General features: G+C 45.4%; 1 protein-coding gene across 2 annotated transcripts in view; it reads right to left on the bottom strand.

Annotated features, from left to right (window-relative positions):
• CDH8 (cadherin 8) overlaps nucleotides 1–20,367 on the bottom strand; it is a 368,100-nt gene that overhangs the window by 127,052 nt on the left and 220,681 nt on the right. For both annotated transcript variants that reach the window (XM_029052199.2, XM_029052200.1), the window contains exon 8: nucleotides 19,064–19,200. In XM_029052199.2, coding sequence (XP_028908032.1) covers nucleotides 19,064–19,200 — 137 coding nt within the window. The remainder of the gene's footprint in view (nucleotides 1–19,063; nucleotides 19,201–20,367) is intronic.

Here is a 20,367-nt window from a genome sequence, read left to right on the forward strand (position 1 = left end):
GCTTACTGGAATGCATACTCGATAATCAGACTGGACACGGTCCCTCTTCCACAGGGGGCTCAGAGTCTAAGAGGAAGGGAGAACAGGTAATTTATCCCCATTTTATAGAAGAATGAACTGATGCTCCTAAAGGTTAAGTGACTCATCCAAGGTCACACAGAAGATCAATAGCAGAAATAGGGCTAGTATCAGTATTCCTCACAGCCAGTTCCTTGAGCTTTCCACTATACAACACTGTCCCAAGGTGGAACGAATGGAACAGAACAGATGGAATGAATAACTAACATGCAGTCTTCTATCAGAAATACGCTGGTTATCAATTGGTGAATGATGAAAATGGGACTATGAACAATGAAGGAATCGAAGAACAAGAAAGACTAGCCTTTCAGCCAAAGTGTTGTTCTTTGCATTCATCAATGCTCCGCTCCCTTGGAGCTGAGCCTTGGACCGCCGGTCCCCTTATTCCCGGCTGAATCCGCCACCACATGGACTCGGGATCTCCTCTCCCTTGGAGCTGTGCCTTGGACTGCCCGTCCCTTAGTCCCGGCTAGCTCTTTGGCTGCCGATCACCGACTCATCTACGCCTTGGGAGCTGCGCCTTGGATCGCCTGTCCCCTTCTTCCTGGCTGGATCTGCCGCCATGTGGACTCGGGATCTCGGCTCGCTTGGAGCTGAGCCATGGACTGCCAGTCCCTTTATTCCCAGCTGAATCTGCCACCATATGGACTTGGATCTCCTCTCCCTTGGAGCTGCACCTTGGACCTCCCATCCCTTATTCCTGGCTAGCTCTTTGGCTGCAGATCGCCGACTTATCTGTGTCGCGACCGCCTCTCCTTTGGAGCCGCATCTTGGACCGCTGGTCCCTATTCCCGGCTGAACCTTTCTCCTCCAGTCATCGCCGCCACGTCGCCTCAGGACCTCCACTTCCTTGGAGCCGTGCTATCAGTCCTCGATGACCTGCCCCTGGGCTTATAGTCAGCTCTCCAACCTGGACTTCTGCACCCGGCTCAAGGACTCCAACACTGAGGAGCTCCTCCTCCCCGCCCCCCATGCCACCGCAGACCCCACAGCCACCAGATCCACAAATAGCTCCCAGACCTCCCCACAACTTTCCCTGACCCTCTTAGCCCATCCTGGTAGCAAACCCGAATGGCAGGACTCTATTCTCCGCAGCACTGCCCCCGACCAGAGTCATGGGACATTGTGCTCCCCTGCTTGGGCCTCGGGACATTGTGCTCCCCTGCTTGGGCCTTGGGACATTGTGCTCCCCTGCTCGGGCCTTGGGACATTGTGCTCCCCTGCTCCTCCCACCCCAGGCCTTGGGACTTTGTGCTCCCCAACTGTCCTACCCCCACTGCGCCCGGAAGCAGCCATCTTTGGGAAGCCCTCACTCCCTCCTCCCCCGTGAGCTGACTGATTTCCCCCTCTTCCCCCCCCATCCCCTGGCAACAATGTCCTTGTTCTCACTGTGTTACCTTACCTTAGCCGCCACCTACGCCCGCAACCCACTTCTCTCTCAAAGGTCACCCATGACCTCCTTCTTGCCAAATCCAATGTCTCCTACTCTATCCTATTCCTCCTTGACCTCTCAGCTGCCTTTGACACTGTTGACCATCTCCTTCTCCTCCACGCCTTATCTCACCTTGGCTTCACAGCCTCTGTCCTCTCCTGGTCCTCCTCTTATCTTTCTGGCCGTTCATTCTCGGTCTCCTTCTCAGGCTCCTCCTCCCCCTCCCATCCTCTAACTGTAGGAGTTCCTCAAGGGTCAGTTCTCGGCCCTCTTCTGTTCTCCATCTACACTCACTCCCTTGGTGAATTCATTCGCTCTCACGGCTTCAAGTACCATCTCTATGCAGATGACATTCAAATCTACATCTCTGCCCCTGTCCTCTCCCCCTCCCTTCAGGCTCGTATCTCCTCCTGCCTCCAGGATGTCTCTACCTGGATGTCTGCCCGCCACCTAAAACAACATGACCAAAACTGAGCTCCTTATCTTCCCTCCCAAGCCCTGTCCTCTTCCTGACTTCCCTATCACTGTGGATGGTACAACCATCCCTCCCGTCTCCCAAGCCCGCCAACTCAGTGTCATCCTTGACTCGGCTCTCTCATTCACCCCACACATCCAATCTGTCACCAAGACCTGCCGGTCTCACCTTTATAATATCGCCAAGATCCGCCCTTTCCTCTCCACCCAAATGGCTATCTTACTGGAACAGGCTCTCATAATATCCCGGCTGGATTATTGTGCCAGCCTTCTCTCTGATCTCCCTTCCTCCTGTCTCTCCCTGCTCCAATCTATTCTTCATTCTGCTGCTCGGCTCATCTTCCTGCAGAAACGCTCTGGGCATGTCACTCGTCCTCTTAAAAGCCTCCAGTGGTTGCCTATCAACCTCTGCACGAAACAAAAACTTCTCACTCTAGGCTTCAAGGCTCTCCAACACCTTGCCCCCTCCTACCTCTCCGCCTTTCTCTCTTTCTACTGCCCACCCTGTAGGCTCCACTCCTCTGCTGCCCACCTCCTCACCATCCCCCATTCTCGCCTATCCCGCCATCGACCCCTGGCCCACGTCCTCCCGCTGTCCTGGAATGCCCTCCCTCCTCACCTCCACCAAAGTAACTCTCTTCTCCTCTTGAAAGCCCTACTTAGAGCCCACCTCCTCCTCCAAGAGGCCTTCCCAGACTGAGCTTCCCCTTTTCCCTCTGCTCCCTCTCTGCCTCCCCTTCACCTCCCCTCAGCTAAGCCCCTTCCCCCCACCTTTTCCCTCTGCTCCTCCCCCTCTCCCTTCCCCTCCCCTCAGCACTGTGCTCATCCACTCATTTGTATATATTTTTATTACCCTATTTATTTTGTTAATGAAATGTTCATCCCCTTGATTCTATTTATTGCTATTGTTTTTGTCTGTCTGTCTCCCCTGATTAGACTGTAAGCCTGTCAGTGGGCAGGGATTGTCTCTATCTGTTGCCGAATTGTACCTTCCAAGCACTTAGTACAGTGCTCTGCACATAGTAAGCACTCAATAAATACTATTGAATGAATGAATGCTTGATGAGAGGTTGTGGCGTTTAGCTCCACTCACATGCAAAATTATATTTTGAAAATAGAATTGGGCAAAGGATTGTATATTGTTTCCTTTCAGATCTTCTATTACCTTCCTTTCATATGGGATGATATCTGCTTCAATTGCATAGCCCTGTGGTTTGGCTCATATTCCTGCAGAGCAGAGCTATTACCCTACCACTCACAGAGATAACCGGTGATGCTGTGTCTTTCTGATATTCTGTTCCATGCACGATTTGAGACCAGACTGATATTATAGCCCACCTGGAACACGTTCTTCATCCTCTGCCCAAGTCCGTGGAAAATCCTTGGCCCAGCAGCACTTAAATGGCCCCAGGGATTGCCTAACTTGAGCTGGCAAATGATATGACTTGTGTTTATTTTTCTAAGGGAAAGTTCATCCTCAGGGGATTTTCCCCAAAGCATTGCCATGGAGAAAAGGTCCTTGAGAATGAAGTTCCATTAGAAAACAAGCATGGCAGCCATTGGCCCTATTCCACACTGCTGAATTTGCCCCATCTGGAGGATCAGTTAATCAATGTCATTTTTTTGAGGGTTTTGTCTGCACAGCACTGTATTTGGGAGAGCACAACACAACAGAGTTGACAGACATGATTCCTGCCCTCAAGGAGTTTACCATCTAGAGGGAAAAGCTCTACGAGACCACATTTCCTTTTCTGTCTTCCTCCAGTCTGTAATTTATTTTGTGTGAGTCTCCCCGGCTGGAATGGAAGCTCTCTGAGGGTAGAGCACATGCTATCTAGCTATATTGCACTTTCCCAAATGCTTAGAGTAGTGTTTTTCACACAGTAATCATTCAGTCAATGCTATTGGTGGATCGATCGATGATTTTCAGAGTAGCTGTGGACTTCCGGGGAAATAGCTGCACTTGGTATGTGGTGATCAGAAAGTAGATGGATCCTTTCAAAGGAAGGTAGCATGCAGGCTGTGAATCAAAGAAGCAGAGTCATAAACAGCATCAACCTCTTCAGGAGGTGATAGGATCCATTAAGCTATAATGGATGGAGGGTAGAAAAAGCTGTTGGTTAACATAAGTCTTTGAAGCACTCACCAGACAAGTGAAGAAATGGGGATTAGAACCTAGGTCTTCTGACTCCTAGGCACATGATTTTCCACTAGGCCACACAGCTTCTCCTATCTGCTTCTAGAGAAAACTCCTGATTACTGGCTGTAATCAGTTCTCTCCACCCTACTTTACCCCCTTTTCAATTAGTCAATCAATTAATTAACCATATTTATTTAGCGTTTACTGTGTGTAGAGCACTGTGCTAAGTGCTTGGGAAAGTACAATATAACAGAGTCAGAAGACATGTTCCCTGTCCACAGTGAGCTTATGTGGATGTGCAACCACTCGAAGTTCTTGAGGAATGGGGAAACATGGACTGAATGTTTTTGTAGAAAAATGATCCAGGCAGCAGAATGAAGTGGGGGGAGACAGGAAGTAGATAGATTAGAAAGAAGGCTGATGCAGTAATCAAGGTGAGATAGGATAAGTGCCTGGATTACCATGGTGACAGTTTGGATGGAGAGGAAAGGGTGGATTTTAGCATGTTGTAAAGGTTAAACTGACAGGATTTGGTGACAGACTGAATATGTGGGCTGAATGAGAGAGATTAGTTGAGGATAATGCCAAGGCTTGGGCTTGTGAAATAGGAAAGATGGTGGGACTGTCTACAGTGACCAGAAAGTCATAGGGAGGGTGGGGTTTCGGTGGGAAGACAAGGAGTTCTGTTTTGGACATGTTAGTTTTGAGGTGATGGGAGGACATCCAAGTAGAGATGTTCTGAAGCCAGGAGAAAATGTGAGACTGCAGAGAAGAGAGATCAGGACTGGAGATGTAGATTTGGGAATCATCCGTATAAAGATGGTAGTTGAAGCCACAGGAGCAAATGAGTTCTCCAAGGGAAAGGATGTACATGGGGAGTAGAAAGGGACCCAGTACTGAACCTTGAGGGATTCCCACAGTTAGGGATTGGAGGCAGAGGAGGATCCCAAAAAAGAAACTGAGAAGGAGCAGTCAGAGAGATATGAAAAGAACCAGGAGAGGACAATGTCAGTGAAGCCAAGGTTGTATAATGTTTCCAGGCGAAACGGGTCATCGACAGTGCCGAAAGTGGCTGAGAGGTTGTGGAGGGTTAGGAGGGAGTAAAGGCTGTTGGATTTGACAAGAAGGAGATCATTTGTGACCTTTGAGGGGGTGGTTTTTGTGGACTGAAGGGGCCGGAACCAGATTAGAGAAGGTCAAGGAGAGAATTGGAGGAGAGAAAATATAGAAAGTGGGTGTATTCAACTCACTCAAGGAGTTTGGAGAGGACTGGTTGGAAGGAGATGGAGCAATAACTGGAGGGAGGGAGACTTGGGGAGAGGGAAAGTTTTTTAGGATAGGGGAGGCATGAGTATGTTTGAAAGCAGGGGGGAAAATGTCATTGGAGAGTGAACATTTGAAGATGGTGATCAGGGAGGGAAAAAAGGAGGGGGTAAGTCCTTAGATACATGTGAAGGGATGGGGTTGGAGATACAGAAGGCCGGGGGGGTGGTAGTTCTGAGGGCAGCCAGGAGATCTCCTCTTGAAATACTGCTGGGAAAGATGGTATAATTGGAGAAGGAGCAAGAGGAGAGAGGAGCAGAGAGGATTTTAGGGAGCTCATGCCTGATTAACGTGGCCGGGTAATTAGGGGCAAGAGTTGCGGGCGGTGGGGTTACAGGAGGTTTGAGGAGGGAGTTAAACTTTGGAAGCAACTGGCAAAGACAATGGTTATGGGAGTCAATAAGGATGGAGATATAATGTTGCCGGGCAGAGGAGAGGGCAGCGTTAAAGCAGGCAAGGATAGATTTAGGGTGGGTGAGGTCTGGCTGATATCTGGATTTCTGCCAGCAGGACTCGGTGGTTCTTGCACAGGAGCATAGGAAGAGGACTGTGGAGGTGATCCAGGGCTGTGGGGTAGTGGTACAAGATCAACAAAGGGATAGGGGAGCAACTCTGTTGAGATCAGCAGAGAAGGGGGTGTTGAGGGCAGGTAGTTTGGGTAGGAAGACTAAATGGAACATGACTTGAGGAAATCAGAAGGGGTCAAAAATCCACTACAACGTTTTTTTCCACTTCCCTTCAATCAATTGAATTCACTGAGCATTTACTGTGTGCAGAGCACTGTGCTAAGTGCTTGGGAGGGTACAGTATAATAGAGTTGATAGACACGTTTCCTGCCCTCAGCGAGCTTAGAGTTGAAGAGGTTTTCCCCTATTAACGTTTCATCTCCCCAGGTTTTTTTACCCCAACTACCACGTCAGCACTCCTCTGCTAATACTAACGATAATACTACTAATAATCAAAGTACTTGTTAACTGCTTACTATGTAGAAAGCACTATACTAAAAACTGAGGTAGATGCAAAATAACCAGGTCAGACATAGTTTCTTTCCCACATGGGATTCACAATCTAATATAGGAGATCTCCCGCCACTCCTCAAAATCTAACCCCTCTATCTGAGCCTCTGACCACACCCCTTCACATCTTATAAAAATACTTGTCCCCTCCCTTTTATTCTTCCTGATTGCTCTCTTCAACTATTCACTCTCCAATGGATTCTTCTCCACTATTTTCAAACATGCATATGTATCCCTTAGCCTAAAAAACCCTCCCTCAAACCCAGGTCTCCCTCCAGTTATCTCCCCATTTCCCTCCTACCTTTCTCTCCAAACTTCTTGAGAGAGTTGTCTATACCTGCTACCTCCACTTTCTGTCCTCCAATTCTCTCCTTGACCCTCTCCAATCTGTCTTCCACCCCTTTGCCTCCAGGGAAATTATCATCTCTAAGGTTACCAGTGACCTTCTTATCAAATTTAACGGTGTCCACTCCACTCTAATCCTTCTCGAACTCTCAGCTGCCTTCAGTGTTGTTTACTCTCCCCTTCTCCTGGAAGCATTATCCAACCTTGGCTTCACTGTTACTGTCCTTTCCTGACTCTCCTCCTATCTCCCTGGATGCTCATTCTCAGTTTCTTTTGCAGACTCCTCCTCTTCTGTTCACCCCCTAACTGAGGGGGTACCTCAAGGTTCAGTTCTGGATTGCCTTCTATTCTCCATCTACACCTATTCTCTTAAAAAACTCATTCACTCCCATGACTTCAACAACCATCTCTACACAGATGATTCCCAAATCAACATCCCCAGCCCTTATCTATCTCCTTCTCTGCAGTCTCACATTTCCTCCGGTCTTCAGGACATGTCCACCTGGATGTCCTACTAACACCTCAAACTTAACATGTCCACAACAGAATTAATCTCCTCATCTTCCCACCCAAACCCTGGCCTTCTATGAATTTCCTATCACTGTAGATAACACCAATATTCTCCCTGTCTCCCAAACACTGGCATTATTTTTGACTCAACTTTTTCTTTCAACCTACATATTAAATGTCATTAATTAAATCCTACCAGTTTTACCTTCACAACATTGCTAAAATCTGCCCTTTCCTCTCCATCTAAACTGCTACTATATTGATCCGAGCATTTATCACATCTTGCCTTGATTACTGCATCTATTTCCTCACTGACTGCCCTGCCTCCTGTCTCTTCGCGGGTCAATCTATACTTCACTCTGTTGCATGGATCATCTTTCTAAAACCCATTCAGTCCGTGTTTCCCTATTTCTTAAGAACCTCCAGTAGTTGAAGCAGCGTAGCTCAGTGGAAAGAGCACGGGCTTTGGAGTCAGAGGTCATGGGTTCGAATCCCGGCTCAGCCACTTGTCAGCTGTGTGACTTTGGGCAAGTCACTTAACTTCTCTGTGCCTCAGTTACCTCATCTGTAAAATGGGGATTAAGACTGTGAGCCCCACGTGGGACAACCTGATTCCCCTGTGTCTACCCCAGCGCTTAGAACAGTGCTCTGCACATAGTAAGCGCTTAACAAATACCAACATTATTATTACATCAAACAGATATTGCTATTGGTTTTCAAGCACTCAATCAGCTTGCCCCTTACTATTTTGTCTCGCTTTCTTACTACAACCCAGTCCACATGCTTCATTCCTTTTAAGCCAATCTGCTTACTGTACCTCGATTTTCTCTAGCCCACCATTGGCCATTTGCCCAAATCCTCCCACTGGCCTGGAACTCCCTCCCCCTTCATACATGACAGACACATCACTCTCCACCTTCAAATCTGTATTAAAATCCCATCTCCTCCAAGAGACTTTCCCCAACTAAGCACTCATTTCCCCTACTCCCTCTCACTTCTGTATCACTCTTGCACTTGGAACTCTACCCTTTAAGCAATTGATATCCACCCCACCCTCAGCCCTAAGGTACATATACACAATTTCTTGTAACGACTGTCTCCCCCTCTAGACTCCAAGATTCACTCATTCATTCGATTGTATTCATTGAGCTCTCACTGTCTGCAGAACACTGTACTAAGTGCTTGGGAGAGTACAGTATAACTCTTTGTGGGCAGAGAGAATGTCTATCACCTCTGTTGCACTGTACACTCTCAACTGCTTAAATACAGTTCTCTGTACACAATAAGCACTCAATATATACCATTGATTGATTGATTGATTGGAGAAAAGGTATTTAAATCCCATTTTACAGATGAGGAAACTGAAGCACAGAGAAGTTAAGTGACTTGCTCAAGGTCACACAGCAAGCAAGTGGCAGAGCTAAGTCCTCTAACACCCAGTCCTGGGCTCTTTCCACTAGGCCATGCTTATGCATTCATAGCATTTTTTTATACATTAACTGACATACCAAACTTTTTAAACACTTACTGACAAAATAACTGACAGATATCGTACTCTCCCATTCTCTCAGCACAGTCTTCGGAACACCATAGGCACTTTATAAACGTTATTGCTTTAAAGATTCTTTCAATACATGGTGCTCTCATTCTGGCCATTGTTATCGCCATTATACAGATGGGCAAACTGAGGCCCAGAGAGGTTAAGTGACTTGCTCAAGATCATGCAGTAAGCCAGGATTCGACACAGTACTAGAACCCAAGTCCTCTGACTCCACAATGAAGGCACTTTGCACTGGGGCTAAAATGTAGGCCCAGTGGCCTCAAGAGAAGGATTCTCTGTCCCACTTTCTCTCCCTCAGAGACACATTGTTGGGGCCTCCTGGAGCAGCAAAAGGGGATCAGGGCCCCATGATCCACTTGGGTTCTGAGCAGAAACAGAAATAATTGGAATTCTAGTCATTTCCTTGCCAAAATCAAGATTCAGTTAGCTTTATGGCACCCAGGAGCTGAGACGGGGCCTTTTCTGGGAATGCAGAGAAAGGCCCGGAACACAGCCCTGAGCCAGCACAGAAGGAAAGAAAAGGATCCAGCAGAATCCAGCCAAAGCTGTGAAAGCCTTCTTCCAATTTGTAAAAAGGACAGGTGACAATAGCCACCTTAAGTACAAAGGAAGATTCTGAGAATGAATGAGCTAATATCTGTAATACCGAGAGGCTGTGAGGCTGTTGCTATTGCACAGAGGCAAAGACTCCTTGGTTAAAGACTCCCGGAGCAATGCTAGAGAAATTACTTCTCTACTCCTTTGTCTCGATTTCCACATTTGAAAAATGGGTCTAATAATACCTGCCCTTTACTTACTTCAGAAGGAAGCTGTGAGGATTAATGAAATGTGTGCAAAGAGCTTTAAGCTGGATAAAAAGGATATCATCATTATTATGAAATACACTGAATTCTTCCAAAGACATTTTGAGCAGAACTGGGGCCCTTTCAAGCTGTAAGATTGATGGGGCAGACTTGAGATTGTACTCAGAAAACATAATAGGAGCAACTTTTCCTGAAGAACTGGGTTCAGTGGTGAGCACCCAATCTTAAACTGTAAATGATTCAAAATTTCAGTGGAAAAACCAAATTCAAAGCTCCATAAATTGAGCTCAAACACTGAGGGAGGGGCTAGGTGGCGAGTTCCACTGGCAACCGAAATTCTATCACACTTACCCAACAATCCTGCTATTTGCTTGGCTGGCACTTGTGGTGGGTAAAAGAGCCAGAGACTTGGAGGAGACCTAGATGAATCATGCAGGCTTTTTCAATAAATCCATGCTCGAGGTGTAGACTGTCTTTAAAAACCCTTAATTACCTTCTAGAAAAGTCTATGTGCTTTATTATCCCAGTTTGCATAATAAGTGTGTGTACATGTTTGTGTGTGTGTAATGGAATTTGTTCAGAGCTTACTACAAACCAAACATTGTACTAAGCACTGGGATAGATTCAAGATAATCAGGTTGGACACAGTCCCTATCCCACATGAGGCTCACAATCAAAGTTTCAAAGCTCTCCATCACCTGGCCCTCTCCTACCTCATCTCCTTTCTCTCCTTCTACATCCCACTCTATATACTCCATACACTCTGCTCCTCTGCCACTAACCTCTTCACAGTGCCTCGTTCTCACCTGTCCCGCCGTCGACCCCTGGCCCACGTCCTACCACTGACCTGGAATGCCCTCACTCCTCACATCTGCCAAACTAACTCTCTTCCCCTCTTCAAAGCCCTACTGAGAGCTCACCTCCTGCAGGAGGACTTCCCAGACTGAGCCCTCCCTCTCCCTCTGCCCCTCCTCCCCTCCCCATTCCCCCTACTCCCTCCCTCTGTTCTTCCCCCTTCCCCTCCCCACAGCACTTGTGCATATTTGTATATATTATTTATTTCTCTATTTATTTTATTAATGATGTGTGTGTATATATATATATATAAAACTATGATTCTATTTATCTTGATGGTATTGATGTCCGACTACTTGTTTTGTTTAGTTGACTGACTCCCTGTTTAGACTGTGAGCCTGTTGTTGGGCAGGGATTGTCTCTATCTGATGCCGAACTGTACATTCCAAGTGCTTAGTACAGTGCTCTGCACATAGTAAGCGCTAAATAAATACGATTGAATGAATGAATGAATCAATCAAAGGCGGAAGGAGTAGTATTTAATCCTCATGTACAAATGAGGTAATTGAGGCACACAGAAGTTGAGAGACTTGCCCAAGATCACACTAAATATGAGTAGCAGAGCCAGGTTTGGAACCCAGATCCTCTGACTCCCAGGCTCATTTTCCTCTAGGCCACACTGCTTGTGTGTGTGTGTGTGTGTGCGCGTGTGTGATTAAACACCCATATGGATCGAGATAGAAAACCAAATATAAAACCTACAGGTTGTTGACTTTTGGGCATCAAGTTTCTTACAAAGCTGCAAATCCATAAGGCTGCAGTGGGGTCCAGTCCCCTATATGGCTGGGAGAGCTGAACCTACAACAAGAGGCACATCCAGTATTTTGAACCATTTTTATCCGCAATATCTATAGCAGTTGGTTCAAGGAACTGAAAGGGGGAACATGCAAGCCAAAAGGGCCAAAAAAACATTTTAAAAACAGGGTGGAGCCTCAAGGAGCAGCATGGCCTAGTGGACAGACCACAGGCCTGGGAGCTGGAGCACCAAGGTTCTAATTCCAGCTCTGCCACTTGTCTGCTCTGTGACCTTGAGCAAGTCACTTCCCACAGAGATGGAGATTAAGACTGCGAGCCCAATGTGGGACATGGACTGAGTCCACCCTGATTAGCTTATATTTACCTCAGTGTTTAATACAGTGCCTGGCCCATGAAAAGCACTTAACAAATACTACTAAAAAAAAAATAGTCTCAAACAAGGTGACAGAGCAGCAGATTGGCAGACTACTCCAATGGATAGACGAGCCTGGCTGGCAGCCTTAGTCTTTTCATAGTGAAGACTTTTAAACATTTCAGCATATCCTAGTACAGAAGATTCTCACCACCTTCAATCATCTTGGTTGACCCGGGTTTGACCTCTGCTTCAATCTACCTTTCCCAAGGTGGAATGGCCAAAACCTCACACAATATAGTGCCCAAACTCTGCCTCGGATGCCCAGCATTTGTTTGGTTCTATGGGGCTGCTGTCAATCAATCAATCAATAGTATTTAATGAGCACCTATGCGCATAGCATAGTACTAAGCTCTTGGGAGAGTCCAGTAGAGTTAGGAGACATGATTCATTTCCCCTACTCCCTCTCCCTTCTGTGTCACTCTTGCACTTGGATCTGTACCCTTTATTCATCCCACCCTCAGCCCCACAGGTCTTATCTTCACAGCTGTCTGTCTTCCCCTTGAGACTGTAAGGTCCTTGAGGGCAGGGAACATGTCTACAAATTCTATTGTTTTGTGCTCTTCCAAGTGCTTAGTCCGGGGCTCTGCATACAGTAAAGCTCTCCATACCGTTGATTGATTGTTGTCTGTCATCAAGGGGTGGTTTACTGGGGGAAAACAGACACTAAAATCATTTTCAGATCAAGGGTGGAAGAAGAAGGGGATCGGGACATGAATAAGTGCTTTAAGTAATTGGGCGTAAGAATGATGGGAAGGCCTGGGTGGGGAGAGGAAGTATAGAGGCCTCTGAAGTGCGCCCAGCTAAGGGGTGGCATTCATTCATTCATTCAATTGTATTTATTGAGCGCTTTCTTTGTGCAGAGCACTGTACTAAGCGCTTGGAAAGTACAATTCGGGAACAGATAGATTCAGAGCTTGGCACTTCTTCTAGTCCCTTGCTGTTCACTGTTGATGCCAAGCCAGGCACTGACAGGGCACTTTCCAATAAGCAGCCTATTTTCAGCAAAAAAATAAAATAATGTTTTCTCTGATAACTCACCCCAAGTGTGCTACTTTCTGTCTTTGTAGCTTTTTATATTTCCTTTTAAATAAACAAATGTAGGTTTCTATGGTTCTCTGTGGAATTCGGTCTTTGTTTCATTGTAAAGGCAAAATAATTATATTGGAAATGTGAAAAGCAGTTCAGCAGGAAATCAAATGTTTTGCTCAGTATGGATATTTTTATTTCCATAGTCACCCTGATAAGTACCAGTGGAGAGACTGTGGCTAATGTAAAACCTAATGATGGGGTTTATTTAGGGGAAAAAAAAATACTTTAATAGAATTATCTGTGTAAGGGCAGTTGGTTCTGCTTCTGTTTTTTTTAAAGAGCAAGGGATTTTTTTTCCCTCTTGTACAAAGATGTCAGAGACATGAGGGTACCAGAAAGGAAGGGAAACCTCAAAGCCAACTGTAGTGTTTGCTGACAGAAAGTAAGAGCTTCTTTACACACAATTCCTCTTTTGCCAAATACCTTCTTCCTCTGCCCTCTATACCAACCTAAAATTGCCCTCACGTGGGGCACTTACCCCAGCCTTTCCACCCTGAGATGGAAGAGAAGCTTTTTTATCTGGTTTTCCTCCCTATCTTGTTGCTCAGGGGCTGAACCATAGAGCTACATAGATTAGCTTCCCACTTGTGATTACACCAAAGAAGGAGCACCTATTTATGTGTGGCCCCTCTCTGGACTGTGAGCTCATTGTGGTCTAGGATTGTCACTGTTTATTCTTGTATTGTACTTTCCCACCCCTCTTAGCGTCACACCCGAGAGTTTCCAGTACTCTAATAATAATAATAATGTTGGTATTTGTTAAGCGCTTACTATGTGCAGAACACTGTTCTAAGCCCTGGGGTAGATACAGGGTAATCAGGTTGTCCCACATGAGGCTCACGGTCTTCATCCTCATTTTACAGATGAGCTAACTGAGGCACAGAGAAGTTAAGTGACTTGCCCACAGTCACACAGCTGACAAGTGGCAGAGTCAAGATTCGAACCCATTATCTCTGACTCTCAAGCCCATATTCTTTCCACTGAGCCATGCTGCTTCTCTACCAGTCTCGACTATAGGAGGAAGAGTCAGGCAGAGACCTACACATTCCATTCCTAGCTTGGGCAGTGGCTAGCGAGTGGAAGGCAATCTCTTACAAGTCAAAGCTCACCTGTGCTGGGCAGCAGAGGCATGGGAGAGAGTCGAGGGTGGAGACTCGAGTGTACCATGTGGAAGGAGGCCATGGTAAGCTGCTTCCGTATTTTTACCAAGAAAACTCTATGGATACACTACCAGAACCATTTCAGGTGGCAGTGGGGGCATTCTGGGAGAGATGTATCCATGGCTTTGCTATCGGTCAGAGACGACTCAATGGCATAAGACAAGACTTTCCCAAGCGCTTAGTACAGTGCTCTGCACACAGCAAGGGCTTAATAAATACGATTGAATGAATGAATGGCTCTGCCTCATGTCTGGTGCCTGACGTTAGGGAAGTCACTTCACTTCTCTGGGCCTCAGTTACCTTATCCTGAAAATGAGAATTAAGAGCGTAAGCCCCACGGGTGACAGGGACTGGGTCCAACCTGATTAACTTGGATATACCCCAGTACTTAGAACAGTGCTTGGCACATAGTAAGCGCTTAACAAGTACCATTATCATTATTATTATTATTCTCTGTGTCAATAGTATTTCAATAGTATTTATTGAGCGCTTACTATGAAGCGCTTAGTACAGTGCTCTGCACACAGCAAGGGCTTAATAAATACGATTGAATGAATGAATGGCTCTGCCTCATGTCTGGTGCCTGACGTTAGGGAAGTCACTTCACTTCTCTGGGCCTCAGTTACCTTATCCTGAAAATGAGAATTAAGAGCGTAAGCCCCACGGGTGACAGGGACTGGGTCCAACCTGATTAACTTGGATATACCCCAGTACTTAGAACAGTACTTGGCACATAGTAAGCGCTTAACAAGTACCATTATCATTATTATTATTATTCTCTGTGTCAATAGTATTTCAATAGTATTTATTGAGTGCTTACTATGTGCAGAGCACTGTACTAAGCGCTTGGAATGATTCCCCCTCTGAAAAAGGGGGATTCAATCCCTGTTCTCCCTCCTAATTACACAGTTAGCTCCATGTGGGAGAGGGACTGTGTCTAATCTGACTGCAGTGCATCTACTTAAGTGTTTGCCTCGAATTCCTCAACTCCAACTCTCTCCTGGATCCCCTCCAATCTGGCTTCTGTCCCCTCCATTCCACAGAAACTGCCCTCTCAAAGGTCACCAATGACCTCCTTCTTGCAAATTCAATGGCTCCTACTCTATCCCAATCCTCCTCAACCTCTCAGCTACATTTGACATTGTTGACTATCCCCTCCTCCTCAACACATTATCCAACCTTGGCTTCATGTCCTCTCCTTGTTCTCCTCATCTCTCTGGCCGTTCATTCTTGGTCTCCTCCACCCCTTCCCATCCTCTAATTGTAAGGGTTCTTCAAGGGTCAGTTCTTGGTCCCTTTCGGTTCTCCCTCTATACTCACTCCCTTGGTGAACTCATTCGCTCCCACAGCTTCAACTATCATTTCTACGCAGATGATGCCCAAATCTACATCTCCTCCCCTGTTCTCCCTCCCTCCAGGCTTGTATCTCCTCCTGCCTTCAGGATATCTCCAACTGGATGTCTGCCCACCACCTAAAACTCAACATGTCCAAGATTGAGCTCCTTATCTTCCCCCCCAAACCCTGTCCTCTCCCTGACTTTCCCATCACTGTGGATGCCACGACCATCCTTCCCGTCTCACAAGCCCGCAACCTCGGTGTCATCCTTGACTCTGTTCTCTCATTCACCCCACAAATCCAATCTGTCACCTAAACCTGTGGGTCTCACCTTCACAACATCACAAAGATCTGCCCTTTCCTCTCCACCCAAACTGCTACCTTGCTGGTACTATCTCTCATAATATCCCGACTGGACTATTGCATCAGCCTCCTTTCTGATCTACCACCCTCCTGTCTCTCTCCGCTTCAGTCTATACTTCACTCCACTGCCCGCATTATCTTTCTGCAGAAACGCTCTGAGCATGTCACTCTCCTCTTCAAAAACCTCCAGTGGTTGCCTATCAACCTTTGTATGAAGCAAAAACTCACTATTGGCTTCAAAGTTCTCCATCACCTTGCCCTCTCTGACCTCCATCTACAGCCCACCCCGCACACTCCGCTCCTCTGCTGCTAACCTCCTCTCGGTGCCTCCTTCTCTCCTGTCCCACCATCGACCCCTGGCCCACGTCCTACCTCTGACTTGGAATGCACTCCCTCCTCACTTCTGCCAAACTAACTCTCTTCACCTCTTCAAAGCCCTACTGAGAGCTCAACTCCTCCATGAGGCCTTCCCAGACTTAGCCTTCCCTTTCCTTCTGCCCCTCCTCCCCTCCCCATTGCCCTTACTCCCTCCTTCTGCTCTACCCCCTTCTCCTCCCCAAAGCACTTGTACATATTTGCACATATTTATTGCTCTGTTTATTTTATTAATGATGTACAGTTGCATTTATCTATGGTTCTATTCATCTTTTTGATGGTAGTGATGCCTGTCTACTTGTTTTGTTTTGTTGTCTTTCTCCCCCTTCTAGTCTGTGAGCCCGTTGTTGGATAAGGATTGTTTCTATCTGTTGCCAAATTGTACTTTCCAAGTGCTTAGTACAGTTTTCTGCACCCAGTAAGTGCTCAATAAATATGATTGAATGAATGAACAACACGTGGTATGCACTTACTTAATGCTAGTGTTATTTATATTATTACCAGAAACTTCATCATTGCTTAATATTTGCTATGTATCAGGGACCTTAGTTCTTGACTGCAGAGAGCTTACGTTCTTATGTCACCTATCAGCCATAAACACGAGCTCTGCTAATGTAAAATTCCATCCATTCCAGCCCTCTTTTATTTTCAGTTTTACCCTTTGGATTTTTAAGTAACCTCCTCATCTACTGGCATTAAGCCAGATGCCAGATGAGGAAACTATGAGGGGTTCATGAGATAGGATAAACAGGAAATTGATTTATGGGAAGTTGTCCTGGGCTGGAGATCCTGGAACAAATGGATTGAAGCCATTTTATAAACCTGGGTAGGTACTGTATTAGGAAACAAACATGACCAAGGACAAGTAGTTTGTTTCTCTTCACTCCTTAGAACCCGATCGAGACTTTCTCTCTGTGAATGACATAAGTGTCCATGGCATATAAAACCGCTTTTTACGAGATGCGCCACTGCGGAATCTGTGTTCTGGAGAACGCATAATACTTGTGCTGTTTGCTAAAAGCGCACTATGTGCCAAATACTGAACTAAGCACTGGCAGTGGACGAAGAAATCTCCCCAGGTCGAGCCTCCATTCACTTGGACTTAAGAGTTCTCCTCAAGGCTGATGGCAGCATTTGTTTGCTGGATTGAATGCCAAACTGGAGTTATAGACCATGCTTACAGACATCTTTCCTCTCCTATAACCTAAACTGGCTAAAACAATGGTTCCAGCATTCAGGCCTTGTGCCAAGATTAAGCACTCCTTCAGGGCTATCAAACTGGTGTTTCTCTCCAAGATTTAACACTATTTAACGGGAAAGCATTGTTTGCAATATTGCACACAAAGCGCACTGGTGGGCCATAGTAATGTATTATCTCTAACTCCAGGGAATTTATTTTAGAGTCAATTATATGCTTCCTGTTCAGAAACCAATTTGGATGGCCAGCCACATGCTACTGGCTTGCTGTTCACGTTCTTATAGGAAATATTTTATACCCTCCCGAAACCTCTCATTCTCCCACGTAGGAGTGGGCATTTATAAGCAGCCAAGAGCTCTGTTAACGCATTGGTTGTCGCATCTGAGGTGGGTACTGGTGGGGAATTTAATGTGGGGAAACGAAGCCATGGATTTGGGGATAAGGAGTATCAATGATAGGGCTTTAATTGTCTGTTAACACATGTGCATCTAAATCCCAGTAGTGATAATGAGATTTACACAGTTCAGTGATGGCAGAAGAGATCTATTTCTGTCTAAGTAGCCAGGGAACACACAGCCTCTGTGAAGTGAATTTAACACTGGTGGACAGGTAACAGCGTCTCCATTCCCACTTAGTGAAAACAGATTAACTTTCTTAATATCTTTGGGGGAGCAAAGGGGTAAAATTTCATCTGTGTCACTCTTTGTTCTACAAGCTGCTGCTCTTTTAACAATTCCTCCTTCAACTGGTGGTTTCTATTGAGTGTGAAGTTCTCTTTTCAGCATTTGGGAGAGTACGAGAGCATCAAAACACCCATTCCCTGCCTTCACAGAGCTCAGAGAAAGATGGGCAGACCAAAACTATTTACAAATAGTGGGCAGAGAATACAACAGGAAGTCATTCAAACTTGTTTTTTATGGGCTACCACATTATCTCTTTCTTGAGCTCAGGTTGTTGCTTTTACATATTCACCTTGTCCAACTACAACGCATCGTCCCCAAAACATTTTCCAGAGAACTGAGCCATGTCGTTAAAAGATTACCATTTAAAGTTGAATTGGAACAACTTCAAATAAAAATACCACCATGTAAGCCAGATGCTTTGAAACAAAGGCAATGAAGGATTTCTTCAAGATGAACATGAATCTTTCTGTATTCTCATCTGAACCATTTTGATAGCCTTGAGTTGGTTCACTATGACTTGGATCTCTCTTCATGATTGAAAGGCTGAGACGATACTTTTCCAACCCAGGATTATATTTGTTTCAAATATCACTTTCGCCTTTGTTTTAGAGAAGTCTTACTTGGTGATTCAGTGAGGTGTATCCGGATGACAGCATTGCACATCTTAGAACGAGTGACACATTAACTAAATTGTGGTTTATTATCAGTAAGAGATGGAGAAATGCTGGTTTCTCTTTAGGGCAGAGTAGAGTATTTCTTATTGAAGGTCAAGTTATTTAGAGGGTCATAGGCATTTTACTCACCTGAATAGAACTTTGAGAAGCATAGGGCATATAAATCTATGATGTTTGAGGATCGGTGGGGTGGCCGACAGAGATATTACGATATACGTCCTTTACATTGATATTGAAATGACAGTATTTAAATGACATTCATGTCTAAAATGACTCATTTTGGGTGACAATATAAAGTGATTTGAGCAAAATGGGGAGGAAAATCCTCTTTCCAAGATCTTCCATTAAAGCTTACTACTGTCATTAGCAACTGTAGAGTACTTTCCTAGAAACCTTCTTCAATCCTCACATTCCATAATTTGCAAAATTTCCCTACACACACACACACGTGCATATGTAGAAAGCCAGGACACTTACGGATCTCAGTAGCTATGACTGTGATGTTGTGCCACATATTGGTTTCTCGATCGAGAGCCGTTGCCAACGTGACTCTTCCATCCTCTGCATTAATGTTGAATTGTCTCTCAAGGTCAGTGTGTCGATCAATGGAAAACCTAGAAAATGGACCATCCTTGTAATCGACCCAAATACGTTCACGTGATTCGTATATACTAAGGCCGAGTTTAAGTAATCCTCCGGGAACTGCATTTATATAGCCAAATGAATTGAGAGGCTCAATGGTATAATAATTTAGAAGACAAAATGACTGTCAGGCTCAAGAAACTTAATCATTATTGTCCAAGGAATAATTAGCTGTAGACACCACATGAAAATCATAAACTGCCATCAGGTTCAGTAGGTAACATGTTTAAATACTGATGCTGATCAAGAGGTAATTAGACAATCCATCACATTTACTGGACAGTTTATAGGGTATTTCATAGCAACGGTTAATTACTCTATCACAATACATTCAACACGAGAGGAGTTTGGGCCTCGTGATTGTTTTCAGAATTCTTGGAGGACGGCATCTCTCCAGAGACATCTGTGATTTGCACATAAGAAGCCCGCTACAGGCGTATGTTGGTGCCACCCCTATGGATAGCCGGGGGTTAAGGAGTTTCCATTTACCAGGGAAAGATTTCAAGGAGTCAGGATTGATTGCTTAATGGATTGACAACATTGGTTTCTAATAAAAGAAACTTGTTCCAACCAACTAGTCAAAGACCCACAATGAGCAGGTTCTTTTGAATTATGCACTCCCAAACCCAGTCACTTACACTAATAGCGGGCTGTTCCCTAAGACTTTGCTGTACCACCTACACAAATTGATCCTCACAACCTCCCTCAGCACTTCTGTACCTTACACAACCCACACTTACTCAAGTACACACCCTCTTTCCCTTCCTCTTCCTTATTGGCAAATGTTGTATAACTGGCTATCTCCCTGACTAGGTTGTAAATTCCCCAAGGGCAGGGATGATGTCAACTAACTCTACTGGACTTTCCCAACCATTTATTTCAGTGCTCTGCACACAGTAGACTGTAAGCTCCTTGAAGGCAGGGTCCATGACTAGTTACTCTAGTGTACTCTCTCAAGCTCTTAGTACAGTGCTCTGCACAAGTAGGTGTCCAATCAATACTGATGATGATGATGATGATGACGAAGAAGAATAACAGGGATTGCCTCTTTCTTTATTGCTTAATTGTACTTCCCAAGCATTTAGTACAGTGCTCTGCACACAGTAAGCGCTCAATAAATATGATTGAATGAATGAATG

Source organism: Ornithorhynchus anatinus, chromosome X1 (assembly GCF_004115215.2).
Source record: "Ornithorhynchus anatinus isolate Pmale09 chromosome X1, mOrnAna1.pri.v4, whole genome shotgun sequence".
Lineage (NCBI taxonomy): Eukaryota > Metazoa > Chordata > Mammalia > Monotremata > Ornithorhynchidae > Ornithorhynchus > Ornithorhynchus anatinus.